Below are 27,383 nucleotides of genomic sequence, written 5' to 3' on the forward strand. Positions count from 1 at the left end.
CATCTACATACGCTTTGGATATTCTGCCACGTACACATCCACCAATCCGAAGTGGAGCAGCGTGGTGGAATATGCTCCAAGCCACGCTGTATGGCTGTTTGTTGCTTATTTCAGTTACTTAGTTAAATTTTAAATAAATCAATGTTTTTTTAAGCAACATTTTTTTTAATTGTATTATTATTAAATATATACTCATACCATCATATCGAATACATTTTGAAATGTTTGCAAATCCAGTATTCAATTGCAACGTTTGAAGTGTAACGTTTGCGTGAAACGTTTCTAACGCAACTAGGTTTAACTACTGTTACATACAATACGAGTTGCATATTTAAATTCAATAACCCAGTGACGATAAATTTGTATTAAGTAGTCTTTTCGAAATAAGCAATCCATTTACATAACAATCAACAGTTTATTGCCATAAAATAATTAATTAATTCAACTACATACAGAGATAAAAACAATACCGACAAGCGTCAGTCAGGCATAAAACTGAAGAACACTCGAATTTAAATATTACCTACCTAACAGAAAAACTAAAATCTTTTTATTAGATAATGCGACCTTCTCATCTCTACAGAATCATTTAGTCACATTATAGTTTCCGTACAGACTGAGCGTGTTGTGATAATATATACAATAATTAAAAAAAATATATTCTTAGTATAATACGAAAAATATTTTTACCTTTTACATTTCGCGTAATTAAAAAAAAAAAAACGAAAAACAAAATAACAACAGGGACGACGGAAGCAATAAGTGTTTCGAATTTTGAAAACAATCGATGTCGGTGACATTGTTTTGATAAATGACTACAGACAAAAAAGATAAAGATATAGAAATGAGTGGACGAATTGAGAACAATGTTAAGTGCTATAGTTACGAGGACGCGTTAGATATGACAGGTAATATATTTTTACAGTAAAATATAACATAGTACGTTGTGGACAATACTATAATAACTTGCTTAACGTAATAACATTTCATTTGTCAAACCAGTTTTAGTTTTAATTTACTTTATTAAGGCTGAATAGGTTTTTCCTAAAGATCTTTTGTAAAAAAAATATACGAGCAAATTGGTCATGGTGATATTCACATCTGCAGGTCAGGGACATAATGAGCGTCTTGGGTATAAATTATCTAGCATTTGCTTGGGAATTATATTAGAATATTGCGACTAAGTAATATGTTGAGTTTCGTCTTTCGGAGTTTTTACTATTAACACAACGTGTAGACGAGATGAATCATACAGAGATCCCTAGAAATTACTTTTTTGAGCCTCGTAAATTACTTTTTTGACGATGAGATCTTAACGGACCGCTACTATCATAAACACTGCATTAGACTAAAAGAAAACCGTCTCTTACTTCAGACTTACAATTGAGTATTGACGGACCCGAGTCGCGACGGCCGCACGGGTCCCACGTTCCGTCATCTGAGCGCTAATGGCTTCCCCTTTTTCAGTCGGGTCTCATAAGTCGACCTCAGCGGTAAATCTTACTAAGTCTTAAGCCTTGCGATTGGATATCGTCGGCTAATTTTTACCAATATAATTGTTTTAACAGTAGGCTAATGTCCTAAGCGTTAAGTCTTAACATGGACTTTCTATTATCTGTCATGTTGTAAAAAAAACAAGCCATACAGTAGACGCATATGATGTGTAACATCGGACGTCTCACCTTGGTGATAAGTAACATTAACATTATATCCTCTCGGAAAATGAGTTGGTACCATTCCATTCATTCAACCATTCGCGTTCATTGTCCAAATAGCCGCGGAATCTCGGCTTCCTTTTACAAACTTCCGTTCCTTTTCACGAAATCACTCTTACAAATCACATGCAAGCGATATTATATTGAACATCAAAAACTTTAATTAAAGCAAAGCAAGACCGATGTTTTATATGTGTCGGAGTAAAACATCGTCTCCTGAACAATTTTATATATACAGATCAAACTTGTGGGCGTTATCAGAATTGAATACGAGCTCAAAACAAAGTTATAACTGTTTCGTACAATTTAATTAAAATTTGTCTTAATCACATAACAGTTATTACTTTGCATTTACTAATACAAATGATCTAACACGATCCAGCATTTCGCCATTATCATTATTAAATTCCCGCCAAAAACGGCCAAGCCCGCCAAAGATGGCGCCTTGACCTCACTCAAGGCTTAACCTCCATTGTAATTGATCGTGAGGTATAATGCAATATTATAACAATAAATTGGAATAAAATAGTACGATTGTATTCTTTTATAGTAAATATAACGAAATAAATTAAATGATATTTATTATGTGCTATTCCGTAAGAAAAAACTCGAAGTTCACTGCAATGAGCTCGATAGTGAACTGTCAGATAACATTTCAGCAGTGGTATTGTGTAAGAGCTCGCAGCCTATCTCACTTTTAAAAAATACAGTCGTATTTTGATGCGTATTATCTTTAATTTTTACCACTATAATGATGCTGCATGTTAATGTCTGAGTTTTTTCGTACAGAATAACAGTAAAGTTGTTATATAGTTTATTAATTTTAGTTAAAATTAAAAATTAATTATTTATGAATTGTCTAGTGTCACAGAAATGCACGTGTAAAAATATAAAATATATATATATAAATATTAAACAAGGTAGTCGTGTTTATGACCTCTAGGAATAAGGAAAAACATGTCCTCAAAATCAGTACGGTCTTGAAATGACCATTAAGGTCAACTGAAATATCTTTTACGAACACATGAACGACGGCTCAAAACAAAAATACAACCAATTATATGTGTGTACAATGGGCGGACTTATAGCTAATTAGCCATCTCTTCCAGACAACCCAATCTGAGAGAGATTTTTTAAAACCATTGGAATAGGCGGTGCAGTCATAAACTTACATACAAATATTTACACACTCATACTTTTACTTAATACATATATATAAATATTATATATATATAATAACGGTGAGCCGGCATTATTGTTTGGTTCGGGGTCACCATCTTCGTCATACATATTCACAAATAATACAACAAATCGATAGCTGGATTATCGTATATTGGTTGTTACAATATTTCATTGGCTGCGACCACATCTGTCTTATCCTTCTTGACAACTGACATTTTATGTTTTTCTAACGTGACAAAGAGTAATTGACTTCACTGGCCATCCAGAATCAAATCTCAAAACTAAGAGATTACAATCAAAGTATTTAATTATCTGACGCTGCGACATATATATATATATATATATATATATATGTATATATAGGCACGGAGCGCTGTGAACGATAAGGGAATATAAAAATATTTTTTTATATAATTAATTCATTACATAGTAGTTTTTGGTGAATTTATAGCATGTTGATCGTGCTATAAATCTAAATTTTGGTTTGGTTAATCGACACCGAATACATGTAATTTAGTAATAAAATGTTTTAAAGACTTCAGCTTTTGTCTAAACACACGTGCTGTAATGTCATGACGATATTGCATTATGGCCAGGCTACAGCAAAGATGTAATCTCTGTGTAATCTCCATTTTCGATTACATTTGAACGTGATAATAAACACGGTCGCCCATATTCGCGCACGAAAGTCAGAGCATCCTGTATATACTCTTGCATATGACGTGGACTGCCTACGTACGATGATGGTAGAATGACAGAGTTACCAATTTCGGCGGCGTCGGCGTTGTTGACAATAGTGACACATGAAGGTATCAGGAAGGTATTTATTATCTCTTACCAAGTGATAATAATTGATGTTATCGAGCGGGATAAAAAATGATAAAGTTATGAAAATGACTATTAAAAAAAAGAGGTCAGTGATAGAAGAGTGCAAATTTAAGGTTGTATTTTTAATGCCACATAATAAAAAAATAAAATATTTATCCAAAAAATTAAAAAAAAATTTGGCGTGGACACCCCTTATCACTTGAGGGGTTTGAAAGATAGGTAACAGCCGATTCTCAAACTTACTGAATATGCATAAAAAATTTCATAAGAATCGGTCGAGCCGTTTCGGAGGATTATGTGAAAGAGCATTGTGACACGAGAATTTTATATATAAAGGAGCGTCAGAAGGGGCCCCATTGAGGTACTGGGCGTTGTAACGACAGGAATTCGACAATAAAAAGTACACTCGTATTGTATAAAGTCTTATTATTTCACCGTTCTACAATTTCACACAAAAGGTACACAATCAACACTTTATTATAACTAGATTAGAGCCAATAGATTAGCACGTGTGCACCTCGTGCGGCAGCTGTCCAACGAATGCCGGCCGCTATTCCTCGAGGCGACACCCGCTACTCTATTCGGAGTTACCCGCTCATATTTTTAATACCATCACATAATCAACTAAAACTATAACATTATTAAAAAATCGTAAATAATAATTTCGTAATTTTTATCATTAAAATTAATCAAAAATCAGCGCGCCGTCGTATATATTAAGAAGACAAGTAAGCTGTAAGGTTATTTGTTTATTGTCTATTTTTCCGCTTCAACGACGAAACAAATCTTCGTGAAATTGACTCACAAATAGCTTCAATAGCAATGGGGCTAATTTGTATTCCAAGCGCCAATGTGGTACCAATTTCACACTAGCATAGCCTACTATAGTCAGTGCAAACGTGCTTACAAATATGTTAAATTTTTAATTTAATTTATACCAGTTTGGCTAGTACCACCCACTCATCACGTCATATTCTTCCGCTACTAAGTATAGATGTGTTCCAATTTGAAGGTTGAATGTGAGCCAGTGTGACTACAGGCACAAGGGGTTTTACATTATAGTTCCCGAGGTTGGTGACGCATTGGGGATGTAGGGAATGATTATTTCTTACAGCGCCAGGAAGAGTATTTGCCAGTCTGCCTAGAGGCCATTCATTTATTACGTAAGACGATTTAGAGGGGGAGGGGTTTCGACCATGTCTTATGTTTTCTTACAGGGGGGTGGAATGGAGTCTCGATAGTTCTTACGTAAGATAAAAAATGCGCAAAGTTAAAATTATTTGAAAAAGCGCGGGCAACCATGCCATTGCCGAGGTTTACTCGGATGCGTATAGATAATCCGAATATTCCGAATAATAGGAACAATTTTTTTAAAAGGCACACATACTCAAAAACTATATATAAGAGGTACAACAATTTTTGGGCAAGCCTAAATGTCGCTGTATTTACAGGATTCACCCATTCGTATTGATGTCGGCAACAAAAATATCAATAAAAGAAGATTAAGATTTATAATACGTAGCTAGAGTGACATTTCTTTTAGTATCGAGCAGTAACCCACCGGCGAGATCTTGGCTTACTTTTATTACTACGCGATCAGATACTCATCCTCAAGTAATCACTTGATGTCTGAATCGAATATTTAAAAGACAACACTGATCCTTTTATTTATTATCGAACCTAGCGTATATTCAAGAAATTACGTTATCTAATACGTTGTTTTAGCTGCTAGACTTTTCCTTTTACAGAACCGGTATAAACTAGTTTATCATTTCGTCGAGCACGTGTATCACAGACACATACATATATAATATTTGCTTCGAATGTTCTAGGGTCGATTCTATTAACAAACTGTCACTTTATCGAATCGAAACGTATTCGAAACCATTTAATTGTTTTTGTGTTCCTGTATCACAACGATTGCGTGACGGTCTAAGTTAAATCGGAATAGAATCGGAACGTATCGTAACGGTTATAAATCAGTAGAATTGTCCTCACTATTACATATATTATACAGAACTAGAAGTCGACTATTTTTCCTTGAGAAATAATCATAGAAATGTAATTAAACTGTAATAACAATGTTTCTATGACTGCTAAACCGTAATCTGTATCCAATCTTATCACGATTTGTTATATATGGTTATTTGAATAATATAATTCAATTTAATTTAAAGATATTTTTAAGGTAATTTTTTTTTTAAATTCTAATTTGAATTACGCATTCCACCGTTCCATCGACTGTTATATATATATTTAGCGTACAGAAGTGAAATAGATTAAAAAAAGACAAGAATATAAGTTAGTTTAAACAATTTACTAACAAACCAAATAGTTCTAACTTCGAATTTATCTTAACATAAATAAATCACCCAATCATACATATTGAATTAAATTACTTACTCAGTTGAACTTACAAATCCAAATAAAAAACAAATAACACTTTTAACAAATTACAAGTCGCGCCAATATTGACATTATTGTCCGCGCCTAAAAAGCAAAAGTAATGACGGCTTGATACGGTTTCGCGCGCTTTTGTTTTATTTTTTTTTATTTTATTCATACCAGCCAGTTGTATAGTTAAAGGAATCTCCTAAATATATTATATTTTCTGGTTCCCATCACTAGCCCATCTGTCACAAAGATCAAGCTATCTTGAACAGGGTATAAATATTATATTGAGAAATATACAATTTGAACAAAACTTCTTGTTTCGAGGCTAACGCTTATTTTCAGTGATAAATGTTAATGGTTCATTGTTTTAATAAAGTTTAATATTAGTAAATAAGACTGTGTTTGTTACCTTTTACATAAATTATATTCTATAATAAATACAATAGTAACAAATTGTAATTATTATCTTTTTAAATTTAAAGTTTAAAATATTTTTTATTCATACTTCGGTTTACTTCGTGCTAAATACGCGATGTAACTGTCTTTATGTGGTTTTATGAATGTGTTTAGCACCTAAGCTGTTAGTGGTTCTAATAAAATAAGGCAATTTTTTTTTATTATAATGGAAGGTCTTCTTATTGTGTCCTGGCGGTGTCACACGATGTTGCGAACGCTTTTAACAGTCTCCCTTTCGAGACGATACGGGAGGCACTCAGATACCATGGGGAGCCGACCTATCTGAGGAAGCTGTTGGAGGCGTACTTAAAGGACAGGCCAAGGGTCGATGGGAGGCTGGTCCGGCGTCGGGTTGGCTGCGGCGTTCCAAAGGGGTCCTGCGAGTTCCCGTCCTTTCCGGGATGGGGGTGTTGTGTTATGCTGACGACACCCTCGGCGGCGGGGCGGAACTTCCGGGAGGCGGCTCGCCTGGCCGAGATTGGAACGGCTCTCACCGTGGACCAGATGCTGGTCCTGAGGGTCTCTATATCATAAACGGAGGCCCTCCTCTTCCAGGGTCCACGGATAGGACCATCACGAGGAGCGAATATAACCGTCCCGGGGATGGTGATCGAAGTGCGGGTCTAGATGAAGTTTCTTGGGCTGATCCTGGACGGACGATGGAGCTTCGGGCAGCACTTTGTCCAACTCGGCCCCAGGCTTTACTATTGCTATCTACACATGCTGTCTGTGCACGAGTTGTTTAATTTAATAGTCTAGCTTTATTTTTGTATAGTAATACATTATTTTTTGCTGACTGTAATTAGTGATGTGTGCCATATAAATAAATAAAACATGTTCTATTCATAGGTCATGGGAAATACAACAAAGGGCTGCTGTTCGCTTGTTTTATGCTGATCATTGCCATGGGTATTGACATCTATGGCTTAGGAATTATCGTCACAGTCGCGACTTGTGACTTGGGATTGAATTTTCAGCAAATTGGAATATTGTCCTCTATGCCTTTTGCGGGTAAGATTTAATTTAAATATATTATTACCTTTTCAATATATTTTTTTAATTTCTTTGTTACCTTTCCTGGTAGAAAAATAGACTTCTTAACTGCATACATAATAAACTCATAAATTTAATTGTATTTAATTAACTATTTAAATAGGTGCGAAGGGTAAATACCTACTGAGTTTCTTGGAGGATCTACTCTTTAGAATATACATTTCAAATCGGTGATTTTACATATAATTAGATTATTAGTTAATAGCGATTAAAAAGTGCTTTTATGACCCTATTTTATTTAAGAATATTTAGATTTTCATAATCTCTTGTTCACACTTCAGGTATAATAGTCATGTCGTATCCATGGGGCTATCTGTCGGACACGCGAGGTAGGAAGCTGGTGCTGATGTGGTCTATGACTGGTAGCTTCATTTGCGCCGCTATCAGCAGTTTGGCACCAACTTGGCAAGTCTTAGCCGCACTGCGCTTCCTTAGTTCAGCACTGTAAGTTAACTGTTGAGTAAATTAGTGATTAGTTTACGTACGTGATTTTTTATCGAAGGCTGCGAGTTCAAAAGCGGATATCTGTTTATAATATATATCGGTGAGGTAAAAGAAGCAGAACTTAATGCAGCGGTGTCAAATTTACAAGCTGTTAATGAACAGGTAATTCAATTTAATGAAATTGAATTATAAAATTCATAAAATTTACTACATTATATTTTATACATACAAGTTACAGATATTAGCAGTCCCCTTTGTAAAGACATGTGCTTTAATAGGTTTTAAGAGTGACAAGTCGTTTCGAATGCGATAACATTCGCGGTTAGTTTCTTATGGACCTAATCCAAACTGGAGATACACTAACACAGTCACCCTTCACACCTGCACGAAATAAATAGTATTTCTACATAGGTACCCAAAGTTCCTTGATTTTATTTAACAAGTTTCATATTACATTTCTAATTAAAATTTAGTGTTCGGTATATAAAATCCTTATTCGCATACAAAGAAAGACTTCTTTTATCGAAATGCTAATTAACTAAATCCTCATCACAACTCAATTAATGCATATTCAAAAAAATAACTTGTGAATTGAAAGAAATGTTATCATCGGAAATATTTTACAACCACTGTTACTCTACTGTAAACAAAAAAACAAATTTAACTTTTATCTGTAACATCTTGGAGGCGGTTTGTTTTTTAATGGAAATCACATAACACGCAGCTTCAAATTTAAAAATCGTGTCAATTTTATAGGTATAAAATAAATTAGAGATTAATAAAATCCTTTCGATTCAATTGAAAACAAGCCTCTCCCTTCTTCACTGATGTTAAATATGATTCTTTTTACTTGTATAACTGTATTTGAATGAATTGTATGTAGGTCCAGCGCAGCAGAATCTGCAACATACGCTCTTCTTGGCGAATGCTGTAGCTCAAAGTATCGAACCAGATACATGCTAATCATGACAAGTGCCCTGATGTTGACACCCACCTTGTATTATGGTGAATTTATTTGATTTATTTAAAAGAACGGAGTTATCAGAGTCTTAACCTCCCAAAAAGTATAAATACCATAAAAAATGTATACATTTTATATTTCATACTAACGACATAATAAATGATCACAAACATAAGTTAAAAATGATGTTCATAAAAAACATCTCCGAACTTAATAGTAATTGCTTAATGAACTTAAAAGACAATTATAAATATTTATCTTTTCCAGTATGGGCGTACTTAATAACCAAGTTAAATTTCACCATATATATAATGGGCATCGTCTATCGACCGTGGCGTCTCCTGACTCTCGTAATGGCTCTGCCCTTGGGTATTGGAGCTTTACTGTTGTGGTACTTCAGCGAGAGTCCTAAGTTTCTCGCCAACGTAGGAAGAACAGATGAAGCTGTGGCTATATTAAAACGAATGTATGTCATTAATGGAGGAGAGTCAGAAAAATATCCTGTAAGTATATCTTTCTGTTATAAGTTTTTATATAAAATTATGTTTTTGGGGTTAGGCTAGTGAGTCCAATAAAATAATGTACCGTGGCTAGACTAAAACCTTCCAATGCTTTTAAATAATATTTTGAACTTATTCCACCAAGCTGTTCCAATGTGGCTTGGTGCATATAATGTGGTACATTAACAACTGACACATGCACGATTCCTCGCACTTATTCCTCGCTGACCACAAAATGGTTCTCATATAACTCAAAATAAAAATCCTCTTTTACAAAGGGAATTTCGCTGCTATATTTTCAATACACCAATGACTTTCGCAGACCAATACACTTATCCATATGATGTATTTGTTAAGCTAATAATCCCTATTTCTCATCTGTTCTAGGTTGAAAAGATATATTTAGAAGAAGGCAGCAAGGACCACGTAGATGGTTTGACTCTCCGCTCACTCTGGGAGCAGATCGCGCCCCTTTTTAAGCCGCCACTTCTCAAGAGAACGTTGCTACTATATTATTTAACATTCGTTGTATATATCGCGTAAGTAGTTTATGGATTATGTCCATTTTTTATTGGAGCAAAGATTTTGAATTTTTAAACTGAATAATATTATTTTTTCACCATTAAGAGAACAGAACCACAAAACTGTTTAAGTAACAGAAAATTATATACTCTAAATTAATTATAGTTTATTTAAAGTTAATATGACTTTCAGAAACAACAGCTTTGCAATAATACTTCCAACGATATTCAACGTATTCTTCACGTCCTACGCCAGTCAAGAATCTAGTTCCAGCTTCTGTGAATTACTCTCCGACGAGGCCAACAATGTTACCATCACAGATAGCTCCAATACCACAATCATTCAACAAGTGAGTATTTAGTATATTTATAACTTATACCCAAGTCCCGATTAATCTTGGGGCCTCTTTACCTTTTCCTAACTTCCTAGTAAATATTTTATTTTATTATATATTACCAAAACGCAATTTTTTTTATATTATTACAATCGTATGCCATTGACATTGGAGACATTTTTGGCATCAACAACTTTACTAACAATGATCTTATTAAAAAGCTGTGTTAAAATTTTTCCCTGAAACAGGACTAATTGAAAAATTTATTGCAGTTTCAAAACGTTTATTCAGAAATAAAAATGATAGATTTCTTTTGTTGTCTGTGAAAATTACAGTTAATATGAGCCATATCTTCATTCCAGGAATTGGATTGTAAAGATTCCATATCTGATAACACGATATTTGCGGGATGCGCTCACGGCCTGTCTTTCTTCGTATTGAACGCGCTCATCTCGCAGTGCGCGAAGAAACCGAAGGTAAATCATAGCGCCTTTCTAATTGCTTGATATTTATGACCTCTTTTGACACGTGTCATTTACGTGTATGTTGATGATGATCGCCTGAGTGGATTTGGCGTTATAGCGAGCAGAAGCTACCATAAAAGGCCGCCTTATAAATGTTTACATCTATGTATTTTCCAGGTGTTAACGATAACGATCCTCGTGATAGCAGCAGTCGCAGCCATCTTGATTGACCTGACCGGAGAAGCTATCTCCGGACTACTCTTCTTCTACATCTTCCTTACCACTGCCATGGTCTTCGGACTCGTGTCTTCATATTTTGTTACATTATATCCCACATCTTATAGGTAAGTATTGAAACTTCACTGGTCACTTGCTCCAACTATTGTAAAGATGTTAAATAAAACAAGTCATTCCAATTAAAAAGTCAATTATTACAATTCTTTTTGTTAGACCCGTATATTCGTTAGATTTTATTTATGATATTCCTGAACTATTGATAATTTTCTGAATCCGTAAACTCAATAAATCTTTCCTTATTAGTTTCTATACTTGACAACATTCCACGGCTATTTTTAACTAACCCGCATAGAGCAGCGTAGTGAAATAAACTCCAAAATGTTCTCCTCGAAGGAGATACTATTATTTTTTTTTTATATTTGGAAAGGATTAATTACTGAGTTTCTTGTTTATTCTTCTCAGTTCTTCTAGCTTCTTGGGTTATTTACTCAATTGGAAAATGGAATATTAGTAATTTCTTGAATAGATCGCTAGTATTATTTAAAAACTTACGTTCCTACAATGACAAATCGATGGTCGACTAAACATGAATATGTTCGTGTTAACCACCCAGGGGCATGGTGGCGTGCCTGGGCATGATGGTGGCGCGGCTGAGCGCGTTCGGCGGCACCAACCTCGTGAGCGCGCTGGTGGGGCGCGCGTGCGGCGCCACGCTGTACGCCGCCGCCGCGCTCGTTATCAGTCAGTATACAACTTCAACTATTATTATAGTGGTATTGTTGATATAGAAATAAAAAAAATGCTTAACGTATCGTATAACGTATCAATATGTATCGACATATTGATACGTTATACTCGACCTTGAAATTTTATTCTCCACGTCGACAAACGAGTTTTATTTTTTAAAAATACTTATATTATAATTAAGCTTTTTTATTTCAGGTGGTGCCGTCGCAGCTTGGTTCCTGCCTCCAGATAGCGATGCGAAAGGATAATATTATTAATTTGTTTTATTCAACATATTTTTTGTATTTACATTATGAGTATTTTAATTGTTAAAATACAATAATTTTAAATAGTAATCGTGGCATTTATTAAAAACATTTATATAATAAAATATAATTATTATTTCGTATTATACTTATTTAATATTTTAAATAACTTATGAAAATATCCATTGAACAACTTGTTAGCAAGGTTATTAAATTCAACTTCTTATCTTTAAACAGAAATAAAAGTTAATAATGAAAAAATGATTTTGATTGAAAAAATGTACAATAAAATGTCGAGCCTTTCGCTGTGTCTACGTCACCGCAAATATTATTATAAAATATCTTTAAAAAGTAGCGTTAGCAAGGGTATCATTTTGGAACCAGTTTTATTCAAAGTTTATATAAATGAAATTCAAAGATAATGATCTTAATCTCTTTATTTCATTTATTTACATATAATAATATATCTCTGTTTAATCATTTGTAATATGGATTTCGATTTTCTTATAAATATTTTAAGTTCTCTTTGTCCTACCGCCAGGCTAGGGCTCTGTACAATTCTAGCGTATAATGTACCATAAACTCATCAATCATTCTACTTCTAATCAGAAAAACTTTATTTTTCTTCTGTTTAAGTCAGCCCAACACAAACGGACTAGCGGCATATAAACAGTGTTAGGAATGGTCAATATTTCTTACAGTATCAATGTCTGGTTGCTCGTAACCACTTAGCTTCAATTGGCCCATTTGCACGTCTGCATTTCTAATTAAATAAATATAAATACAGACGTCCTTTAATATATACACTTATATAATATTAGATGTTAGTACTTTTTTTTAATTTCAAGTATGTACAGGAACGTTTATTTACTTTTTACCAATCGCGCAGTATTACAAAGGTTAGCTGATGAGATCTCTATTATGGATAAAATCACATTCATAGATTTTAATGTTCTCGCTTAATTAACTGCTGTTACTATTATTGGTGAACAATAAAAAGTAACAAAATCAATATAATATTATACCTTATATATATCGTATTGTCATGAATACGGATATTATAGGCTGTCAAAACAAGTGCCACCAGATGGCGCTCTTCAGTCTGGGTCGCGAGTGGTTGGCGTGATTTCAGTTCAGTTGCATATTAAACGTTGACCGTGACACTATATATATATAGTAACAGCTCAGTCTTTCAACGTTCACTGTTTTGTGATCATTTGTGACTTTTTGAAATTACAGTGATTTTTCTCGTAACGTTAACCCATTTTGCACGATACGATACGTACGCCTGCATCATGTCGTCCGAAGAATTAGACTATAATCGTATTTTGGATTAAATATCCTAGATATACAATATAATACAATAATAATTTCAGATCCCTAGGACATTTATTTACATATTAATACAGTTAGAACTAATACTTGTTTACGTTTCCGTTGCTTTTTTGCTGACGGTTTTCGTATCAGCCGGTAGAAGGAATCCGATTAAACCGCCAACTGCAATTGAGAAAATAAACCTTTGTTAAGAAAATAATCATTCGAATTTGTAGTCTTATAATTTAATAGAAGATATAATATATACGAAAATATGTATACTTGAGGTATTTTATTTTATATGAAGATTGACTGAGCTTCATTCCGATTTCTCTTGGTACATACGGAACCGAATAAATTTATCGAGCGTAATAATTCGACCGCAAAGTTATTTAAATATTAAAACAGACTTTAATTACCATATAATAGACTTATTTCTTCTTGCTAAATTTTTATTAAAATTTTAAAACCACATAAAGCAAGAGGTGGACCAGTGATTAAAAACTATTAATGTTAACCAAAAATTGCGTGTTTAAGCCCAACCAAGTATGGCAATGTAACGGTAAATTTGTTTCAATAATTCATTAAAACAACGTGAAGAAACCAACATATGTCACAAAAAATCTGCTCAGTAAAAATCAATAAGTATTCCTGATCCCACATTGGAATAACATGGTAGAATAAACTGCAAATAAAATAAAAACTAAATAACATAAAAAACGTACCGAAAGTGAGTCCACCGAAGATATAGAAGGCTAATTCACAATCATACACAAGCAAGTGCTTCAAGATATTGATGCCAAATACTGAACTTCCTCTACCGACCATCAGCGTTAGACAAACTGCCATCGCTCTATAAAATAGAAAGCATAGCTGTCAATATGGAATTTCCATCATGTATCCTAGTGTCTGTACTTCTATAAATGGCATACCATGACAAAAACTACTACTAAATTACATTTAACAGAATGTTAAAGAGATAAAAGGTCGGGAAACGACGTTACACAGATGTAAAGATGTGTAACACTTGACATCTCCCTAATAACATATAAATAATTATTGATTGTCAATATGAATAAAATAATGATTATTTAAAAATAATAATAATAGCACTAGAACCAGTAACTGAAGGCAGGAATAGGTGCAATTACTGCACATGACTACTAACTTACTAGCTGGTCTTTCTTATAATTAACGTTTTAAACACACACTTATAACTAAGAGGTAAACATATAAGTTGTACATACTTGACGTATGTGGGGAAGATATCGACGCTGAACGTGGAAAGAAAGCCGAAGTTAAGAACACCGGTCATGAATGCCACGAGCAGGATCGTGCTCACCATCCACGAGCTAGTCAAGTTGATGCACAGGCCAGCGATACCGGCGACCAGCTGGAAGATTCAAAGACATCAATTACTCGGCATCAATTATTATAATCTGTCCTGTTTATTATCAAAAAACTCAGTTCCAAAGCGAGCGAGGAACTTTGGTGTGATAAATATTTATTTTTTAATTAGTATTTATATGACGTCCGAAGCAAAGCGTTTTGTTACGATTTCTGGTAGGTATTTATAGTACTTTAACCTCACCAGATATCATAACGTATTTTAGGGATCAGCTCTTGTTACCTATTTTCGATCCTTATAATAAACAAAATAAAATTGAATTAAAACTTATGTGGAAATGACTGTTCATCTAACTGATTGTAACATTTTTTCAAAATCTGAGCCATTCGAAAATGACCTTTCTGAAAGTATTCCAAATCAAACACTGCAAAGCTTATGTAGGATTGCTGCCTTGGATTAAAATTCCATACTATATATTAAGAATAACTTATCCATACCTGCACCCCAATCAACATGCGTTTTCTTCCAATATAATTGATAATAGCGCTGAGGATTGTATTTAAAGCGGCGATTGTGACGCTGATCACAAAAACTGTGACCATCGCGAAGCTGTTGAGACTACAGTCTTTATTCTAGAATAGAAAAACAAAAGTGAATTTAGTTCAATGTAGTTGTAATGATAGACCAAACAAATAAAGACTAGATACAAGAATAGGTCTCAGTTCTGTTTCTTCGTTCGACGTATCTAAATATAATAGTGGCTGTCAGAGAAATTTGATGCTCTACTAAACATTATTCATGGTAGTTTTCTAGTTCGTAGGGCTATGTGCAAACTCATCTGGGTAGGTACCACATTTATCAAATAATCTACCACCAATATTAATACTTAGTATTGTTGTGTCCCATTTTTAAAGGGTGGGTGATGCAATATTACTACAGACACAAAGGACATAATATCTTAGTTCCCAAGGTTGATGGTGAATGACAATTTAAGGAATTGTCAAAATTTCTTACAGCGCCAGTGACAATGGGCGGTGGTGATCACTTACCGCTGCTATCAACTGTTCTGTTCATCCATTTACTGTCTGGGTTAGATATTAATTAAGATGAACACGAAGGATATTGTAATTTTTTTATATGATATCGGTAGGTGGACGAGCAAATGGGCCACCTGATGGTAAGTTGTCATGTCACCCATAGAGGTAGGAACCGTAAGAAATATTAACCATTCCTTACATCACCAATGAGAATATCTGACGAGTGGTACCTGTGGTGTGAAACTTGAATGATGATCGCTGCAACATCTCGTGTGTAACTGTGTGTGTGTTAAACTTTTGTGAAAGTTTTCATTATAATAATACAAGTTATGTTTAGGATATAAGAGTTACTAACTGCTTATTGATGTCCAGGAGCCCCAAGGCAATGAACGTCCTAGCCCCTAGCCCTTTTCTAACTGTCTAAAATATTTTTCATTCTACCAAAAGGAAATTTTATCCGTAATTACGATGTTTATTTTTATACTAAGGTGTCATTGTGACATTGTTTGACAGGTGACATTGTCCTCTCAAATAAGAGTAATGTTTGCCTTCGATAAATTAATTAATTAAGGAAAGCTTCAAAAATAGAAACTTATTTCCTTACTAGCTGTGCCCGCAACTTCGTGCGCGTTTGAATTTATCAAAAAAGTTATTGATAAGTTGCAGATTTTACTATAACTTATTGTATCTCTATTAGGCAGCTTTTGTGATATTAGGTCGTTGGTAGGAGGCACCCGACGTGACAGCGGAGTGGTGGCAAGCGCGAGATCTGCGCGCGGTAGTGGACAGTATTATTATTTTATATATAATTCTAAAATAAAAGTAGCCTAAGTTACTGCTGCTTACATCAGCTATCTGCCAGTAAAGTCCCGTCAAAATCGGTATAGCAGTTCTAGAGATTAGCCGGAACAAACAGACAGACAAACAAAAATTGGCTTTCCGAAACGGTGGTAGCTTGACATTCAATTTAATCCCGTAACACGATGATTTAAAACCTATTTTACAATAATACGGCCCAAAATATATTATATTTTGATTTGATTCTATTATTATTCCAAAGAATTATAATTAATATTTATGGTGATGGTGACAAATGGGTCACCAACGCTTATAGAAAAGATATTGACGCTGTAAGAACTTTTGGAACTACGATGTTATGTTCCGTAATGACATTGCTCGCTGACCCTAAACCGGAACACAACATACTAAGTATTGTTGTTTGGTGGTAGGATATCTGATGAGTTTCTGGTACCGAGCCAGGTAGATAAAGCCCTACCATATTTCGATTACGTCACAAATATGTGGATTGATCCTAACATCCATGAAGGTTTGTGAAAGTTACATTTTAATAGGTAATTAAAATTATTGTTATGCTTTTCGTCTCAAGAATCTTTTTGAATAAAGTATATTGATATACATAACTATTTACTTTGACATCATATAAAACATATATAATATAAATCAAATAAGGCAATTCGAACGAAATTACTGAATGCGAAAATAACTCTGTCTGTCTGTTACGCTTTCACGGCTAAACTGCTGAACCGAATTTGATGAAATTTAGTATGAAATATAAATATTGAAGTAGGCATGAACCTCAAAGAAAGACATTGGCTAGTTTTGTATACCCAAAAAAACGCCCGCATTGTAAAGTCCCCTGGGCGTGGGGAAAGCCGCGATCAAAAACTAATATAATATATATTTATTGCTACAATTTCATAACTTAACAAAATTCAGTAAATGTTTGTAAGTCTTAAACACTACTCGCTTATCTCAATACGTTTGATACGCCTAAACAGCATAACCAATAGTATTAGAACGAGCTGAATTGCACCTTAAAGACATAAACATGACATAAAATTTCCTATGACTGATCTCAAGATAAACGCTCTTGAACAACTAGGTAAACAATAAATATTTTAATTGTGTTCAATGCTTTATCAAAGAAACGAAATACGATAAATTATCTGCAAGTTTGAGTAAGAATTAGTTTATTACGTAATTACAGATGTACGTACTTATTTACTCGTTAAAAAACAAACGTCATAAAATTATTAATAATCTATTCTCTGTAGTTGTACGTGTGTCTGTCTATTATATCTAAACACAGTCTCGATTTTGACGAAATATTGTACAAAGCGAGTTTAAGCACATGAACGGACATAGATTCCTGTTTATCCTTTGAGGTGTAGTCTTAGGGATGATGGGTTGTAAAGGAGATCTTGAAGCATTTTCCTCACAAACTGATTTCCAAGTTTCCAAGAAGTTGTTGTTCAGTTACGCTTATAAATATATACAAAAGTTAATATCAATCAAATCGAATAATCGTTTTAAAAAAACGTTTTTCAATTAATTATAATAATCGATGTACTGTGCTTTTATATATTCGATATTGTGAAAAATTGCTTTTGATATTCGGCGAAGTTGTTTTCGGAACTTTGGAACTAAAATTAAAGTAAAAATTAAGGTACATTTAGTTAAGTCGATTACTATGTACTACGAATAAAATTTTATCAAACAAAATCTATTAGTAGTGCAAAGTATAGCAGAGCTATGTATTAACTAATCACATGGAATATTTAAATCTAAAGTTTGTTTTTCTTGTACACCAGAATCAATAGTTTGGGTGAAATGTCTAATCAAGTCGTAAAGTTAATAATGTGCTTTGAAAAACTGTTCACGAAATTTTGTCAAAATCCTAAAAAAGAATAATTTAGTTTCCACAATTTAATGGAGGCAACACACTTAAACATAAATATGTATACTGCAAAGTATTCATGATTTCATAATACTAGTTGTATAAATGTATACGTTTGTAAATAATTCAAGTAATAGCCCATAATTATTGTCTTAATTCATAGGCCTTTTCCTCTACATTGTCCTCCAAATTAGCGTTGCAATTTCGTACCACAAAGCGAGATATGAACTATAAATATTGGCACAAAGGTTTGCCCTATTTGTAAGGTTGGCGTTATGTTAAATAGCTGTTAGCTTGACCACGGAAACGTAGATTTGACGAGATTAGTCACGGTCTTTTTAATTTATCATCATCAAATGCTTCACTACTAAAGTTTTAATAAAATCCTAATTCAATTTATCAGAGCTACATAATAATTAGAAGAACAAATAAATCACGCAATAGTAGATTAAAAAAGTTGTTATAATGAGATAAGAATCAGGAAAACACTATCTGATGAAGTTGGAAACATATTTTTGATGCATTATGGCACGTATGATTTTTTCATATTTTCTGCCTATAATTCAGCATTTTCCTCATTACGTAATATAATATAAATTGATGGTGATAAATTGCGTTTGAATGTCTCATTCCTTTATCGCAAATCTGATTCGATCAGGTAGAGAAACGCCGAGCATAGCATTAATAGCATTAAACCATTCATCGAATAAATAATACAGTAATGTTAATATAATTTAGTCCACCATTTTTAAATATATTTATTTTTATTAAAATGCCATGTCACAGAATTCTGTTTGTCGCGGATTCTTAAATTGTTTGGGTAGTATTGTATGCCAGAATTTTTGTGTTATAAGTAGACATACTTACTTCTGTCGCGGTTTCATTATGAGACGATCTCAGCATATCACAGAACGATAAGTTATCATCACCTCTTTCAATCGCCTTCATAACTCCATCAGCGATGTAAGGTAACCATGTTAAAAATGGATTGATTCTGAAATAATAACAAGGCAAAATTGATTAAAACATCGATAAATTAATTAGCATAGAATACATTTCTTTAAACTATAGTTATTTCTAAGGACATAATTTATAATATTATAATCGAGTTAAATAACTAATGAAATAAAGTTTTGAATGAGATAAACCAGATGTAATAATAATAAAAAAATTTTTACCACCCTCTCGTTAAGAGAGAAGGTCACCCATCAGTGGGACATTACAAATCAAATAGAATAAAACCACTTTAGTGTAAACCAATAAACATATATATATGTAAGTTACATTCAAGAAAAATCCACAAGATGCCTTATCGCTAAAACAGCAATCTATTCCATTCAACTTTAAGATATTAGTACAGAGGTAAGAAAGGCAAGATAAACGTGTTATTTTGGTACATTTCAGTATTATCGTAAAACAACGTGGCTCATAAAAATGTATGTCGGCTCATCCATATCAAATGATCCATAAAACTCACCCAAAGTAAACAATCACAAACATGACGGATAACAGCAATGTATTTTTAAGAAGTGGTGGTTTCATTAATGGTACTGTTTGGGCGACTAGAGATGACCAAAATCCGTTAGACGGTTTGCCCGTGTCTTCGCCTAAAACTACAGAACTGACCTGTAAATATAACAGTATATTTTTGTTCAATCATTGATTCTTAAGTTATTACTAACAATTAAAAGGATTACTTATTAAGCCATTCATAAACACTATTTTCTGTGTAATATTAGCCATTAATTCGCTTAAGTTTGACCAAGTATTAGCCCAACACTTGGATCTGATTGTCATTACATAGTATAAAATAAAGTCGATTCGCAGTGTCTGTCCCTGTGTATGCTCAAAGCATACACAGGGACAGACACTGCGAATCGACATTCTAAATCAATCTTTATTACACAACGGATTTTGATGCGGTTTTTTTAATAGATAGATTGATTCAAGAGGAAGGTTTATATGTATACATGCACAATATAGTAGAGAAACACTAATTATTTTAGAGGTTTCTAAAGTGATGTCTTAAATAAACACATTTTTTTCAGTATATATCTATCTCTTAGGGATAACCCATAATAACCATTTTTTATCTTTTACTTTTTACGAGAAATAATGCCTTATTTTAAGCAATACAGCATTATACATATTTATTAACACAGTATATATTTGCAGCATGTAATTTAAAAGAATATTTTCGAAAATATTACAGATTTAAAACGCAGGGACATGGCGGTTTGTATTGTCTAATGACTGAAAAACTGTGAACGTTGTGTATATAGACAAAATAATATACTACAGTATATTTATTATACATTTTACAGTATATTTAGTACAAGCATTGCACCCGTGCGAAGCCGAGGCGGGTCGCTAGTAAAATTAAAAATTGCTAAATTTAAAATTGCAGACTCCAAGATTGACGGCGCACGGATCGTGTTGGATGATGACCTTATGACCAGGTCTTCGTCATATTCGTACATTGTATTTTTTTTTTCAACAATATGGACACGAATGTAATCTTAATATATAAAATCTGTTTAAATATAGAAATTGTTTGTTCAATCGTATTTGTAAAATCCATTCCAATGTTCTATACTATATAAGTCTACACTTTTATTTTCTGTGTGAAACTGCATAACATTATCGTTAAGAGATATTAGTAAATCTATAATTTGTGTACTTAGTGCTTCTATACTCTTTGCTAATTTTAACATTGATATTGGCGAAATTATTGTGGACTGTAACCGCTGTATTAAATTACCAAAGGCAAAAAACAACTGGTAAATGTATGGAAACGTATTCAAACTATTTTACAAAGAGACTTCTTTAACACTGATAAAATTATTAAATACGATCACATTATGGATTGGTTTCATTTAAAATAGGAACATAGAGAGTGAGAGAGACAAAAAATAAATTATCTAACGTTACAAACATATAACAGCACTACAGCACTGCTGGAACTTACGTTATAGTCATCGCCACTCTTTCCAGTATTTATCATGTAAATGCCCTTCAAGACCTTCAACGCCTTCGCCTCCTCGCCAACACTTAACAGAAATCGCGGACTCTCGTATGAGAAGTACATGCCAACTGCTCCGAGAGCACAGGGAGTAGCGAACACGAGGTTCAAAAGACGCCACGATGTGAACTCAATGTTTAAATACGGTATGTAGTACGAAAATTTTAATTGTAGAACTGGAATTGATATCACTGAAACAATGGACACATAAATACCTATATTTATCAAATCATTGGTAGTCAAAGTCAAAGTCATAAATCTTTATTCAATATAGAAGTGTTTACACTTGCTTATTGATTGTCAAAAATCTACCGCCGGTTCGGAATTTAGCACCTCGGACCTGAGAAGAACCGGCGAAAGAAACTCAGCGGGATATATTTTTTGTTTTTTTTTTTTTAACCATTATTATGTACAATGATAATTATATTTTAGTTATTTGATGCAGCCTGGATGCGATCATGTCATTCCCAGGTAGTGATTTATTTAAGTTAAATTTGGATACCAATGTGGTTTGAGGTTTTAGACAATTTTCAGCTAAATAATAGGTTTATCTATACATACATATAATAAAATTGGAGTGTCTGTTTGAAATATTAAAATAACCGCGTTTTACTAAATGCATATGTATGTTATACACGGTACATATACCTAAATAACATTTTTTACAATTTTTGTCTGTCTGTCTGTCTGTTTGTTCCGGTTAATCTCTGGAACGGCTGGACCGATTTTGACGGGACTTTCACTGGCAGATAGCTGATGTAATAATGAGTAACTTAGGCTACAACAATAACAATTTTGTTCAATTCAAACGCACGAAGTCGCGGGCACCGCTTGTTAACAATATAAATTATATATTGCACGGGTTAAATAACGGTTTATATAAAACGATTTTACTGAATGATAAAAAAAAACATAAAATTTAATTGCCTTATTAGAATTAAAGACCAGAAACAATGGCCCATTATAAGTAATTACTAATATTCCTACTTAGCCCTCCAATTAAGCTTGAAGCTTGTGCTAGGAGTGATTACGATATTAGCCCAAGGGGTTAGGATCAAACCTGCGCCTTCTTACTGCGGCCCGTAAACCATTGCACTATTGACGCTTAGAATTCTCTTGTTTATACATTTTTCCGTCACAAGTAATCACCTGCCATAAGTCCAGTGGCGCACAAGAAAATACTGCTCGTTAAAGCTACCATAATTGCCCTTCTGTGCTGCGGCGTACATTCACTCAGCAGAGTCAGAGCTAATGCATATGTCCCGGCTACACTGTAACAAAAATATTCATTGAGGTTTTGAAGAAAATACTCATGTTTTTTACTAGATGAGTAATAGACAATTGTTTATTTTTTTCTGATGGAACTGATCAACGGATATAGGTGCTCCTATATTTATCTATTTAATAATATAAATCAAGTTTGATTTGGTTCGAAAGGTGAGAAGGCAGAAGTAATTTTTTTGTAACTACAGGCGTAAGGGATGTAATTTCTTGGTTCCCAAGGTGGCACAATGGCGATTTAACGAAAGGTTACATTTTTATACGGTGCTAATGTCTGTGGGCATTGTTGAACAGATACCATCAGGTGACCCATTTGTCCACCCGTATACCAGAAAAATTGAATACCTTTGCCTTTTTTGAGAAAAAAAAACAAAGATTTTTCAAAGATGACATAATTTAACGAGATTAGTCTTTTGTGGCGCTTTAAATTTGCACAGTTTTCTAAGAATGCTAAAACACATTATTTTTTTAATTTTTCTCTGTACACCGAATATCTTTATCTGTCAATGTACCTGATAAATTATGAGCACGACGTCGTATTACGTAGAAGAAAATAAGATTTCTATGATAATTTCCAATCATAAAAACAAATTTCAAGTATATTCATACTTTAATATTTAAATAAGTTAATGTTTACATTCATGTTTGAATATTTAATTTGAACTTACGCGCACGATGATAAGAATTTCAAGACACTGAATACGATCCAGTCTGGAGATAGAGCTGCTGATGCACCAGCAAGGAATGCCAAAGACATACACCAAGCTAAGATCTTCCTTCTGCCACGCGTGTCAGCTAAATATCCCCAAAAGTGGGATGTCGCTATAATACCTATAGAAAGTATCACGTGTCAATATGTTACATCTGAATGTAAGTAATTGGAATGGTTGTAATTATTTTGATAAATTCATATTCACACACACAGACACACAGAAACCCACACCCACACCCACTCACACACTCATATGGACTTTAGTTGGTGGTTTGGTTGGACTGGTTTTTAAAAACAAGCTCATGCAATAATACGAATATATTATATATTATGTTAAAACAACCTCGAAACTCGCGAAATGTCAGAAAATCGAATCAACTATAATTAATAAACATATACCTACATCAAGACAAAAATAGTAATATTTTTCCTGTACGAATTTCATTCAAACAAATATCATAAACGTATTAGTTGAAACCCGAAAGGATATACAATATGAAGTAAAAAATTAATATGAATATACCTAAAACATATAAAAGCATTTGTCATTGTCATCGGTAAGTTGCTTCTCACCATTTCGGGAATGATATCAAATACCAAGTGAGTTCTTGCAAAAATTACCCAAAGCGGTTTAGTAAAATTAATCAGTTGCAAGATAACACCCAAAATAATAACAGATATGACAAGGCACTAAGCATTAGTATTATATTTAATACAGACATACAACAGTATAGATATTAATTGTTATACTCATATTTTTTTATTGGATATCAAATACTAATATACTTACTAATGACATATGAATGTATATGTTTTTAGTCTTACTTTCTTAAATCTTTATAATTACGCATACAAATTTCATCATATGTACATTTAATTATTTTTTCATTTAGTTTAACTAAACGAGTAAGGAAAAGTTTAGAGACTAATATAGGTAAACACAGAGAACTTGCCAACCGTAGATTTATTCCAGTTCCACTGACTTTTCATTCGATTTAATTTGAGTTCACACTTCATCTCGGTGTTGAAACATCGTAAGGAAACCTACATGGCTGTCCATATTATTGTGCCACGTATCCACTAACCAGCATTGGCGAAGCGTGGTAACATGAGCTTAAATTTGTCTGATTAAGATTATAAAAGACTTTTCTCCACAATATTAACAGGACGTTAATTACTTTAAAAAAATAGATTTTCTTACGTACCTAGTAAGGGCATACCAGCCATGAAGCCCTGTTGAAAATTGGTAGTGTTCAGTTCACAGGCACTGGCGGGAACTAAATACGCGACAGACACGATCTCGAACGCCATTCCCATGATGAGACTGATGTTTACCAATTGCATCAGGAAGTTGAACTTGCCGAACCCTGGTAAATTAAGCATATATTTTATTGGCAATTATTTACAATAACATATAACACCTAATCTTGGCATCTGGTTAATTTTTCGCCCAGAGAATCAAAGGTGAGGTTTAATTTTGAAGTGGCTCTAACGTTTTGCTACCAGTCAACGCAATTAATTGAATAGTAAGTACCATTAATTATGATTGGTATAATATATTTATATAAGACTCTTACTAATTCTTTAAATATTCATGGTTTACCATCTTATAATTAATCTGTACTGTTAATTTTCATTAACTTAATTAATTTTTAAAATGTTTAATAGGTAAATATAGTTAGTATTCAAAGAAATAAAGATTCATTTCTTAACAGAATAGAAAGAAGCATTACATTCCCGTGTTGATTGTCACAGAGATTCCACGTACTCGAAAAAAAAACATATCTTAGACCTGAGAAAAGTCTTTAAGATGTTTAGCTAGTTTATAATGTTTAATAATATAATTTAACCAAAAATGTATTTATTTATTCGGCGCACATAACCAATAACAGTCAATAAAAGAAATATATGTTTTGAGAAAAATTAAGCAAGACTATAATATGACAAAATAGCCGTGCGTGCGCGACAGCGTAAGTAGTACTAGTTCGGCTAAATTTAAAATAACAAATATTATTAATGGAAATAAAATAAAGACTTATATATTTAAGGAGGTTATTTGAGGAGCGATAATACAATAGCAGTTTATCCTTTAAATATTATAATTTTTATCGTCAATATCACATATTATCACATTCTGACATTTATGATCGTGAGTTACGAGTTTGTTTGTCAGTTCCTACAGAAGATCAGGTGCAAACCATTCCGAATATACATAATAAAACTGTTGTGGACATTATATTTCGGTTATTTTGAAATAAGTTCCTAGTTGTTATACATTTTTGGGGAGCTGATAAAACGGTGATATTTTTAAAATAATCTGCAGAACAAGTTTCATAACGATTTCTTTTTTGTTTTGAAGGCATGTTAGTGGAAAAAAAAATTTGAAATAATATCTTTTCCGTCTCGCATTTTTAAATTTAGACCGATAATTATTGTTTTAGTTCTGACAAATAATCAGTGTTTATTCGTTTTTATAAATCAGAAGAAAAAAATAGATCTTAATTGATACTTTTTTTTAAATACATTTTTGAAGTTGCATTTTTGACTTATTTTGAAAAAATCTAAAAAACGTGATAACTCAAAAATGGTTCACTTTTGCATTATGCATATGGGGGTTACAATTATTGCAAATAATCACCCCTATCACCTCCTAACGGGAATACGTCGAATTACGAATAACCCTGTATATTTGTATTTATTATGAATCATTAAGATTGGAAATTATATTCGCAGCAAAATCTCTTTGGAACGATTAAAGGCATAGATTAGTAGATCAACTTTCTCGCGGTCGAACACACACAAGATGGATAGACCTCGTTTAATCGTCTATCATGTGTTCCCACACTCAATACAGGCATTCCACGAACAGAGAGAGACGGAAAACTCTATGGCCACTCCTCCAGGAGTATTATAACTAAGAAGATATTTACCCAAACTTCTCGATATGTCAAAGTAATAAACATTATTTGACTAAAATAAATTTATTATAAACAATTAATAGTTTTTGTACAAACTGACTATATAACTGAACAATATCAAAGGTCAAGTATCTGGTCACAATCGCACTTGCATTAGATAAAATCAAAAGTAATATTATCAAATCAGCCTTTAACGTGTGTACACACTACGCTTAAAGATTTAGTGTAAGGAAATTTGGTTAGTAAATCATATATGTTTATTATTATTTTATATCTTAGTGACTTGACCATATGTCACAAAAACAATTTAGTTTTATTTATTTATAAACATATTGTTTAAATTAGTGTTGAGTATTTTCGACGACACTTCTTTGATATTTAAATGAGCTATATTTCATTTATAAAAATAACTCTAATATTTAATAATAAACCTAGCAACCAAATGTTTAATAATTCCAACCTTGAGAAGTACCAATAAACAAAATTTGACATCGATTTGACACCATAAGGATAATATCGGAACTTTGGATGTAAAATTAAAGTGAATATATGTATTTAAGTGCAATAGTTTTGTATTATTAATAACGAGGTACTAATCAAGAATGAATGTTTTAGTGTAGAAAACATCAGAGCTAATCCCATGAAATACGTAAAGGTTTGAAATCTTTATTTTTGCTTCGATTGGTATATAATATATATAACTCAATATTTTATAGCATATAAATACAATAAACACAAAAAAAAAGGTTCCTCTCACCGGTTAAATTCAAAGCTTCTTCGAAGTTCAACGAATTTGTTTTGACAACCATTTTGAATCAATTCACTTTCAAAGTCACTTTCAATAAAATTAAAAATTAACTTCATTTGCATATAATATTTTTTTTTTTTTTTTCGTATGATTTATTAACAACACGACGCTTCTGCGGCGGATGCGTAACTATAAAGATTTTATTTCGCAATATATGTATAGT

At 32.9% G+C, this 27,383-nt stretch overlaps 2 protein-coding genes across 4 annotated transcripts; one reads left to right on the forward strand and one right to left on the reverse strand.

Moving 5' to 3' along the window:
• Positions 1 to 647: 647 nt before the first annotated feature.
• On the forward strand, positions 648 to 12,172 carry LOC113402402 (synaptic vesicle glycoprotein 2C-like). 2 transcript variants are annotated; one of them, XM_026642641.2, is made up of 11 exons: positions 648 to 908; positions 7,425 to 7,586; positions 7,910 to 8,072; positions 8,956 to 9,077; positions 9,301 to 9,536; positions 9,921 to 10,072; positions 10,248 to 10,404; positions 10,752 to 10,865; positions 11,031 to 11,197; positions 11,704 to 11,831; positions 12,033 to 12,172. In XM_026642641.2, the coding sequence occupies exons 1-11, from the start codon at positions 812 to 814 to the stop codon at positions 12,083 to 12,085; spliced, it is 1,551 nt and encodes a 516-aa protein (XP_026498426.2). In that variant the 5' UTR covers positions 648 to 811; the 3' UTR covers positions 12,086 to 12,172. The 2 variants fall into 2 exon arrangements, with proteins under 2 accessions (XP_026498426.2, XP_026498427.1); XM_026642642.2 differs by lacking the exons at positions 7,910 to 8,072; positions 8,956 to 9,077.
• LOC113402409 (putative transporter svop-1) lies at positions 8,064 to 27,383 on the reverse strand. 2 transcript variants are annotated; one of them, XM_064216334.1, is made up of 12 exons: positions 27,170 to 27,383; positions 24,700 to 24,861; positions 23,451 to 23,613; positions 22,651 to 22,772; positions 21,448 to 21,692; positions 19,957 to 20,105; positions 19,347 to 19,473; positions 15,242 to 15,376; positions 14,644 to 14,789; positions 14,122 to 14,249; positions 13,505 to 13,579; positions 8,064 to 8,081 (listed from the first exon to the last, which is right to left on the reverse strand). In XM_064216334.1, the coding sequence occupies exons 1-11, from the start codon at positions 27,219 to 27,221 to the stop codon at positions 13,509 to 13,511; spliced, it is 1,500 nt and encodes a 499-aa protein (XP_064072404.1). In that variant the 5' UTR covers positions 27,222 to 27,383; the 3' UTR covers positions 8,064 to 8,081; positions 13,505 to 13,508. The 2 variants fall into 2 exon arrangements, with proteins under 2 accessions (XP_064072404.1, XP_026498435.1); XM_026642650.2 differs by lacking the exon at positions 8,064 to 8,081 and having other exon boundaries at positions 12,502 to 13,579; positions 27,170 to 27,382.

This window comes from Vanessa tameamea, chromosome 12, assembly GCF_037043105.1.
Source record: "Vanessa tameamea isolate UH-Manoa-2023 chromosome 12, ilVanTame1 primary haplotype, whole genome shotgun sequence".
Lineage (NCBI taxonomy): Eukaryota > Metazoa > Arthropoda > Insecta > Lepidoptera > Nymphalidae > Vanessa > Vanessa tameamea.

Excerpts from the sequence above, each read along its gene's own strand:
- LOC113402402 (XM_026642641.2), top strand. The coding sequence starts at position 812 with ATGACTACAGACAAAAAAGATAAAGATATAGAAATGAGTGGACGAATT. Across the intron at positions 909-7,424 it reads GGACGCGTTAGATATGACAG|GTCATGGGAAATACAACAAA; the intron begins GTAATATATTTT and ends TTCTATTCATAG. Across the intron at positions 10,866-11,030 it reads AGTGCGCGAAGAAACCGAAG|GTGTTAACGATAACGATCCT; the intron begins GTAAATCATAGC and ends TGTATTTTCCAG.
- LOC113402409 (XM_064216334.1), bottom strand. The coding sequence starts at position 27,221 with ATGGTTGTCAAAACAAATTCGTTGAACTTCGAAGAAGCTTTGAATTTA. Across the intron at positions 23,614-24,699 it reads GGCTGGTATGCCCTTACTAG|GTATTATAGCGACATCCCAC; the intron begins GTACGTAAGAAA and ends TACTTTCTATAG. Across the intron at positions 13,580-14,121 it reads CTTCGGTGGACTCACTTTCG|TTGGCGGTTTAATCGGATTC; the intron begins GTACGTTTTTTA and ends TCTCAATTGCAG.